This window comes from Beta vulgaris, chromosome 9 (assembly GCF_026745355.1).
Source record: "Beta vulgaris subsp. vulgaris cultivar EL10 chromosome 9, EL10.2, whole genome shotgun sequence".
Classification (NCBI taxonomy): domain Eukaryota; kingdom Viridiplantae; phylum Streptophyta; class Magnoliopsida; order Caryophyllales; family Amaranthaceae; genus Beta; species Beta vulgaris.
Genome location: NC_079210.1, coordinates 1,366,943 through 1,376,707, shown reverse-complemented (window position 1 = coordinate 1,376,707; position 9,765 = coordinate 1,366,943). Strand labels below are relative to the sequence as shown.

General features: G+C 37.0%; 1 protein-coding gene across 2 annotated transcripts in view; it reads left to right on the top strand.

Annotated features, from left to right (window-relative positions):
• The first annotated feature begins 217 nt into the window (after positions 1-217).
• LOC104902583 (uncharacterized) overlaps positions 218-9,765 on the top strand; it is a 34,821-nt gene continuing 25,273 nt past the window's right edge. Inside the window, exons 1-2 of one of the 2 annotated variants that reach the window (XM_010690402.4) lie at positions 218-833; positions 5,964-6,690. In XM_010690402.4, the coding sequence (XP_010688704.2) occupies positions 499-833; positions 5,964-6,690 (1,062 nt within the window). In that variant the 5' untranslated portion in view covers positions 218-498. The remainder of the gene's footprint in view (positions 834-5,963; positions 6,691-9,765) is intronic. The other variant, XM_048636756.2, reaches the window with a different exon arrangement.

Genomic DNA, 9,765 nt, shown 5'->3' with positions numbered 1-9,765 from the left:
ATCAGTTCAGTTCAGATCAGTTCAGATCAGTTCAGATCAGTTCAGTTCAGTTCAATTCAGTTCAGTTCAGTTCAGTTCAATTCAGTTCAGTTCAGTTTAGTTCAGTTCAGTTCAGCTGTTTTATGCCGAAGAGAACAGGCCCTAAATTCTGATAATTTCGAGAAAAATATAAAATTGTTTTGAGGTGACATGGGTTACTAGTTACAACTTACAAAGGTGATACTTCTATTTTCGATGTTTAGAAGGCAACATGGAGAAAAGTAATTAACGGAGGGAAGATGTACGAGTGGACTTCGTCTCCGACCACACGTCGGTGCAAATGAAAACCGGCATACTTTCAAACCCTAATTTCCGACAATTCCCCCTTTTCGTCAACCCTAATCACTTCAATTTCGATTCTTTCAATTCTCATTCAATCAATTTCCGAACCAAAATCTCTCTTCCAAATGATTTAACTCTTCTTCTTCATCTTCTTCTTCTATAATCGACACAATTTCAATGGATTCCGACTCCATTTTTCTGGAGGATTTCGGGCAGAAAGTCGATCTTACTCGCAGAATTCGGGAGGTTTTGCTGAACTATCCTGAAGGAACAACAGTGTTAAAGGAGCTCATCCAGAATGCCGATGATGCCGGTGCTACGAAGGTTAGTCTCTGCTTGGATCGACGCTCTCATGGCGTCGATTCTTTGCTGTCTGATACGCTAGCTAAGTGGCAAGGTCCTGGTTTACTGGCGCATAATGATGCTGTTTTCACGGAGGAGGATTTTGTTAGTATTTCTAGGATTGGTGGAAGTAAAAAGCATAGCCAAGCTTGGAAAACCGGCCGCTTTGGGTGAGTTTTTACTTCCTCTGGTTGTTTTTACATTTGCCAACGCACAACTTTGAACATTAGTCTATATGATTATGTTTGAGTGAAAAATTATGGAATTAATAAGATCATATATGATATGACTGTTTTTTTTCTTATGTATAAATAATTAAACAAGGTGAAATTGGAATAGGTTAATAGTGTCGAAAGTCAATATGGTATAGCTAAAAGAAAACGGAGGAAGTATGTTCTAAATTGATCTCCTTGTTTTATTTATTTATTATTATTATAGGATTTTAGGTGTTTCAATAGTTGCTCAAGAATGTGGTTTAGTATAGTATGTTCTTTGTTATGTCTAGTTGATGTTTGCCATGTCTCATGCTCATTTGTTTGTCACATTTTTAGATGATAAGTGCCACTAGAATGTGTTATATTGCATTGTTTTCGTCTTGCATGGACGCAATCCTGTTGGAGTGTTTTTGGTTGAAAGAGAACGGGGCATAGGAGTGGTAGTGGGGATGGTATTGAGGTTAAAAGATGTTTTAGGCTTGGGAGGGGTTGGCTGACGTGGGAATGACACTAGGAGAAGGGTGAGTAGAACATGGCTGGGGTTGAGTAATGAGTACGTCTAATGTAGACGTGCATAGAGTTAGGTGGGCCTCAACGAGATGGTAAGTAATAGATAGTGAAATCTCGATACTCCCCAGAAATTTAAGTAGTGGAGGAGGGAGTACGAATTTTAGCAAATAGAATTTTGATTTGACAAAGGAGGGAGATATTGTGTGTTTGTTTGTTGCTAAGTCAAGGCATAAGAATTATGCAGGAGTTGGGGGAAAGTGCGTTTTCAGAGATGGATGAGAGGTTTCAAGCAACTGACCACTCGAATATGAGAGAACAATGGTACCTTGTGAAATAATATGAAGATACATTAGTGAGGAGCTTGGAGGGGATAATGCTGTGAAGGGAGCATGACATGCAAAGAGCATACACCCCAAAAGAAGGTGGGATAGATACATGAAGGAGAAGATTATGGATGCGATTGTTAGTAGATCTAATATTTTAATGTAAACTCTGTCGTGTGTTTAGCACTAAAATCATGAAAGGGCCATTATCGAATTCCTGGCCACCTATGTTACTCGGACATGGTAAAATCATCGGCGTACCGGTGTCAATACGACACGACACGAGTCCGGCTACGGAATATGTATCGGATCCTTCAATTTGCACCGGGATACGACTAAATCTCGGAGGAGGGAAATCACTAAGTAGAGAGAGGACCGATTACCTATGGGAGGAGGGAAACCAGTAAAGAGATAGAGGACCGGCTACCTCATGCATCATCGGAAATGGTCGGCTAGTCACCTGAGAAAGTCATTGAGAAAATGAGAACGGAGTAGCCATGGTAAGGAGAGAGAAAATGAGGGTTAGGTTTGGTGAGGAGAGAGAAAACTAAAGGCTGGGCTTTTTTACTTCACCTGGCTGTCTTCTTTTCTCTCTCAAAGCAGCTGCCTTTTGTGTTTTTCTTAATGCTCTATATTTCTTTATTGCTCTCTTTCATCCCACAAGGTACTTTAATTAGTATATGTGCTTGAGCAAATAGTTATTTGGGCTTTTTTTTGGGAAAAGATGTTTTTTAATTTGAGTTTATTTTAAATCACACTTTTTCAATCTATTCCCTAGATAAGTACACCATATTTTTTCGGAAAAGATTATTTTAAGATTACTTTGAGATAATTTTTTATTTAGGATATTTTTGTCATACCCGTGTCCCAAGTTAGGACGGTGTGCCCATATCCAGAAATTTCGGAAATGCCGTATTGGACACTTGGATCTGTACCCGTATCGGATACTCGTACCCATTTCCATGTAACATAGCCTGCCACTAGCGCATTGGAAGGACTTTATAGGTTCCTTAAAGTAAGTTCATAGATAATCAATGAAAATGGCGAAAGTGTCATAAACTTAGACTTATGCTGGAGAGGAAAAACCCATGAACAATTAGAATATGCCTCTAATAGTAACACTTAGTAACAATGTCCGTACTTGAAATCAGTGATGTCCAAGAATCACTAAAATAATATCAAATGGAGTATAGTTTACATTAAAAGTGGGGTAAAACAGAAATCTAACATGTTTTCCTATCCGACAGGAATAACAAAACAGAGAGGGAGGCTCCTTATTGCATTGGATAGAATTACTAGATCTAAGAGACTGAAAAACTGAGGGACCTGAATGATTAAGTAATTTATGCCAAGTGCTCGAGGAAATAGCTGCAAGAGAAATTGGAGATGAGCTAGATGTTGAAGATGATGGACTGATTGAATAGAGATCTGCGGAACTATTGCAAATCATAAAGTGGCTCCTCGTGTGGAGATATTTTAGAAAAAAACCACATGGATCAAACTCAATACACACTATTATTTTTTGTGAATTTTCTGATAGCAAGATATTTAACGATTTGAGGAGCATATACAATATTTGTAAGGTAAAGGAGCGGATGAGAGTTTGGTAGAGTTGAAAACCCTATTGTAACAACTGTAATGTAAGAGCCATTTGCAACTAAAATAGAATTTATGTACTCCCTCCGTCCCAAAATATAATTCCCATTTTCCTTTTTTCACGGTAATTTATGCAAGTAGAATCTAAGAGGGAAAGTAAAGATTTTTTGTTTATTTAAATAAATGTTGTATGGGAAAAGATGATTTTAGGAGAGAGAATGGAGAAGAATTGGGGAAAGAGCATTAATTGTAACATTTTAGTTGAGTAAACAAAGGAAAAAACAAAATTCAAGAAGCAAATAAATGATGGAACACGGTTTCTCCAGACAAATTACGGAAAAATGTGGAACTAAATATGGAAATGAGAACTATATTTTGGGACACCCAAAACAGAAATGGGAACTATATTTTGGGACGGAGGGAGTAATATTTACTAGGAGTGGAAATTATACCTGTATTGCTTGTAAGGTGAGAGTTGCCTTTATATCCATATACCAAGCGTCATCAATCTTGCGGGTTGAAGTTCATGGACTGAAAAGCTTGGGCCGAGTCCGTAGGCTCAAACCAAGCAGTGTCAAGATGCTGCTGTAATGCTGTTGAGGGAAGGCAGCATAAGCCTCTTATGTGCAGGGCCCAGTCCCAAGACGCTTGGTTGAAACGTTTCTGTTGTAGGGCGCTGACGGGTAAAGAGAAGGTGGCACTGTCGAATCACTCCATGGTTTTGTTGAACAGCCCAAGGTGTAGCCAGATTTGATGTGGATGCTTCCAGTTGGAGGGGCGTGGCCCATAGTCTTCCTGTTAATTCCCACAGCCACCCCCTTTGCCTCAGTAATCGGTATGTCCACCACAACCCCCACGCCAATTTATGTTCTTGCCTTGACCTTGCTTGTTTCCTCCATCGCTAGAATTGTTATGGTTGTTTGAACCATAATACCGGTTATTAGAGCCATACTGATAGTTCTGAAGAGGCAGTGGTGTGGGTTGCTGAGGGGTAGGTATAGATGGAGCCACAAGGGACCTGCAGCAGAGGAGTTATTGGACTGTTAAGCATGGCTAGTTTCCTGAAGCATTGATCTAGCTTTGTTGAAGGAGGGAAGAGGATCTGATTGTTGCATCACGTAGCAACTATCCCATATTCACGAGTTGAACCTGCACATAACCATAACAACCGGGAAACATATTGATAAGACCTTCCTGCCCATGTAAGCCAATTGATAAAACAAGTTCTTCAACTGTTTGGCAATAAACATTATAGGGAATCCTTGAGAGACTTATTGACAAACTGATGCTCTAGATGTACAGAGCGGGTGTTTAAATTACCCTGAAATATGTCATTAAGACGATTGAAACACTCCATAGCCGTTGAGTCAGGTACGAGGATAGTTTGGCCAGAAATTGTTCCATAAATCCACTACTTGACAATGCAGTCAAGATGCTTGTGTAGTTGATAATTTGGTATTTTTTGGTTTAGGTCTAGGAATGGTAGAGTTGGTGTTGTCAAAGGCAGGGTGAAGAGTAGATGGTGGAGAGGGTTTTCAGCATCCCTTGCGGCGTTGCCATGGAGGAGCAGTGGCAGAGAGGAAGGGGCCACGGCTAAAGAAAAAACATAGAAGCTACGGTTAAATTTAACCTTGGATGTGATACCGTGTAAGCTGGTGTACGTATCCTTAGGTTAGGGGTTGTATATTTCATTCAATATATACCAGTACAAAGGGATTCCTTAAGGAAACTCAATAATCGCAAGATAATATAGAATTTATAATTCAAAGAATAATATCAAGAAGGTTTCCTATTTAGTAGTAACAACTATGACTAATATTTTGGTACCCTTTTGGTGTTGGAATTTAGTTGAGGTCTTATTGGTAACATTTGTTCTTTGATAGTGATAAACAGAAAGCCCGGAGCTTTTAGGTGCTATTTTGGGGTCAGAACTCAGAAGATATTGATTATTGGTTTAAGAACTTAAGATGGTATTGATTTCATAATAGTGAAAGCTTGGTTGTCCTGATTTGGTTATTAGATGTCACCTTTTTAGACCCCATAATTAAGGGTGTAGTGGAGATTAAATGTATTGGGCTTATGTTTGTGTGATGATATCCTTGGATGACATAATGTAATCGGGAACTCGGTTCCTTCTTCTTTGAGGTTATCATTTTGCTTCTTATTGCAATGGGATTGTACACCATGCATCATCATTAGAACAGTTTTATAAGTAAAAGTGAGTGATGTTAAGATTTTAGGGCTTTTTGTATGTTGTTTGCGCTTAAGTTGGTTAATTTTGTTAGAAATAACTAAGTTGGAGATGTTAAACTGTTAAAGCACCTTAATTTGGTCTTGGTGGAATGAAAGAGGGATATAATTAGTTAACACATGTGGGTACTGCCTTCTTTGCACGGATTAAGTCTATTTTTTCTCAATAATACAAAATTTTTTAAATTTTTTTATCTCTCTTTTTGTAAGATTAGGCTAGCCATCACTTAGGATTTCCTTTCTAATTGCCTTCTTCATATCTGCATGGGTTGCTTAGCCTAAAGTTCAACTTCATTAACTCCGACACGCAACTCGAATTGGAAATTGATTTTGGTCCTCTCGAGAATCGAGATTATGAATAAAGCTGGAATATATTAGTGATTGGTATTCATGTGCTGTCTGTCAGGGTTGGGTTCAACTCGGTGTACCATTTGACCGATCTACCGTCTTTTGTAAGTGGTAAATATTTGGTGCTGTTTGATCCTCAAGGAGTCTATCTTCCTAATGTTTCTGCTGCAAATCCGGGAAAGCGAATAGAATATGTCAGCACTTCAGCTATATCGCGGTATAATGATCAGCTATTTCCATACTGTGCCTTTGGTTGCGATATGAGAAGTCCTTTCAGTGGAACTCTTTTTCGTTTCCCTCTAAGGAGTGCAGATCAGGCTGCAGAAAGTAAGCTTTCAAGGCAGACATACTCAGAAGATGATATATCCTCTATGTTTTCTCAGCTTTATGAAGAAGGGGTTTTTTCTTTGCTCTTCCTTAAAAGTGTGTTGTCAATCGAAATGTACGTATGGGATGTTGGAGAGATGATGCCTAGGAAACTCTATTCATGCTCCGTCAGCTCAGCAGATAAAGACATAATTTCACATCGTCAGTTGCTTTTGAGACTGTCAAAGCTATCCAGCATTCGTACCTTTGAAATGGATTCTTTCATTTTAGATTTTGTAACTGAGGCTATCAGTGGAAGCTCCATTCAGAAGAGGACTCATACCTTCTACATAGTCCAAGCCATGGCATCAGCATCCAGTAGGATTGGTTCCTTTGCAGCCAAGGCCGCCACGGAGTATGATCTTCATCTTCTGCCCTGGGCATCTGTTGCTGCATGCATTTCTGATGATTCCACAAATGTAAGTTTCTGCATGCAATTGTGATGGCTCTACATAGTCAATTTTTTTGCTTCTAATTCCACCTTGTAATTGGTTTCATACACTTCTATTGCTTATTGAAGCTGTTCCTTCAATTGCTTCTGTTAGGTGACCTAATAATATATTCCCTTTAAAACGTTTTGTTACTGTTGGGGCCTTAAATTGATTGTACCCTACAGTGTGGTTGGAGTTCTCTAGTTTTAGGGTTATTAGAAATATAGCTTTTATTAGATGCATATCTTATGATACTTAATAGTACTAAGTTAGAAATATAGCTTAGATATATGCATATCTTATGATCTTATACTTATAATATTAAGGCTCTGTTCTCCTTCGCTTATTTTTCTTGAATTAAACTTATTTCGTAGAACTTAACTAAATTTTTCTGAACTTAACTTATCTTTGCTAAACTTATTTTTGCTAAACTTAACTCATCTTTCGAGAACTTAACTTATCTTTTTTTTTTTTTGACACAACTTAACTTATCTTTGCTGATCAACTTAGCTTATTTTTGCTAAACATAACTTATTTTCGCTAACCATAACTTATTTTAGTTAACTTAACTTATTTTCTTTATTGATCGTGAATTGTCAAACTTAATTTTTGCTGAACTTGACTTATATTTGCCGAACTTATTTTTGTTGAAATTAACTTATTTTTGCTGGATTTTAACTTATTTTGTTGCACTCAAACTTATTGTAATAAGTTGAGGAGTATAGAGCCTAAGGGTTATTAGTTACTTTATTAGAATTATAGCTTTGTGAGAACCACAATCTCTAGTGTAAGGGTATAACATGTTTGATAATATGTTTCTCCTCTTTTTTTTTTTTTTTTTTTTTTTTTTTTGGAAGGTTAAGGTTTCGAAGTGGGTTTGCAATTGCATTGCTAGGTTGGGGAAGCTTCATACTTGTGGTAATGTGGAATTGTGGAGGCTTTGAGACCACAAAAGTTTTTATTGGAAATTCTTTTTGCACCGTCATGCAGTGTTGTTTTTCTGGAAGAGGTTATTTGGTTGATTGTTGATACATTGAGTTTCCTTTTTACTCTTAGGGGTCATTTTCACGAATATATGAAGTTTAGAGGCGAATGGGGCATTGAATTGTGATAAGATTCCTTTTTTTGCTCATTAAGGCCCTGTTGTGTTCAACTTATTTTAACTTATTTAAGATTTTATAAGATAAGATAAGATAAATAAGATGTTATGTTCAACTTATCTTCACTCATTTTAGGAAAAAAATAAGCTAAGCTAAGATAAGACAAGATAAGTTCAGATAAGATAAGATAAGACAAAATAAGTTAAATAAAACAGACCCTAAGTGGGGGCTTTCGGCAGAGTGAAATGATAGGAATTTACATGATTGGTATTCTTCATTATTATTGGAGCATGTCGTGTATTTAGTTTCTCTTTGCGATCTGGGGAAGCACAGATTAGATGGTTGGTTCTGTTTTGGTGTTCTGAAAATGGGAAACGCATCGAGATGCACGGGAAATGGGTTTGTGGAGTTAAGAAGCACTTTACGCTTTGGAACCTGTGACGTGGCAAAAATGGTGGCAATCAGAAACTTACATGCTGTCCAATGCTACGTATCCAACCTTTTAAGGCTGGAATAAGTAGGAATCTTTCTAAAATGAGAATCTCGACACTCACCATGCCCTAATCGTGAATACTCTTAGTCCATTCATTAGCTAACGTGTTCTCTCTCCTCATCCTTTTTACCTATCTACTTCTCAGTTTCCTTTATCGGCTTTGTGTGCCACTAATACTATGATCACTAGAGTCTAATCGTGGTTGGATGTAACCTCAGGCTTGTTCTTCGTGTTCTTTCTATGGTGGTGTTTGTTGGACTTTGTTCTTACACTGCTTTTATTGATGTTGGTGGCGATGAATGATGGTGGAAAACATCACTGATAATTTTATCCCCTTTACCATTTTTTTTTTAATTTTAGGGTCTTTTTGTTTAGAACTACCTAATAGATGGTGCTTTTTGTAAATGACTACCTAATACATACATATATATATATATATATATATATATATATATATATATATATATATAGAAGTGAGTTCATATGAGAATGCATACTTATATGAGAAATGAGAATGAATTTTACACGCTATAACTCCTATGAATAAGTGATGTAACTCTAATGAAAAAGTGATGTAACTCCAAAAACAAAATATTTGAAAAAAAAAACAATTTTTTTTTTGAATTCAAAATTTTTTAGAGGGATATAACTCTAATGAAGAAGTGTTGTAACTCTAAACCAATCGTGTGGTTGAGATTCATTCTCATTTTTCATGTAAGGAGCATTCTCATGTGATCTTGCCTCTCTTTCTCTCTCTATCTATATATATATATATGTTCTACTTCAAAACCAATTTTTTGTACTAGCATTACCATTTGACATAACCCGTTAGTATTTTATGTAGATGGGTCGTACCAACTGACTTACTTTCCTCCATATAGTGCAAATCAAAATTACTTGTTAGCCCCTTTATTCCTTTTCCTCAACTACCTCCCTAATTCCTTTCACCTTCGATCTACTTATTCCACTACATCTTTCCTCGGTTTATTCTTTCATCTCCTTTATTGTTGTCCTTGTTAGACTTTTTTTATCTTTTTTTTTTGCAAAAACAAAACGGTGTTATGGATAGATTAGGATCTTTATTAGACAAACAAGTTCATGGAGGTGAAAGAAGTTGATAGGATGAATTGGACATTCCTTCAACATAAAATTCTAAACAAAATTATGGACAAATCATGGATCATGTAAGCCTGATTTGCAAACTACATTTCAAAATTCGAATACATGACCCCCAATTACGACTCTAAACGTAAATCTCCAAGTTTGTAAAGCTCTAAGTGCGAAAATTCAACACTAACTTTAAAATTGTGTATGTCCGAATGCGGGGTTTTACACCAACAGGCTTTAATTTGGCAAATCATACTTGGTTGATGCAAGAGAGAAGTAAGTTTAGCGTGGATCTTATGCCTTCAATCTTCAATTGGTGAACTTTTGGAGAGATGTTGGTTTATACTTCCTCCGCTCCATTGT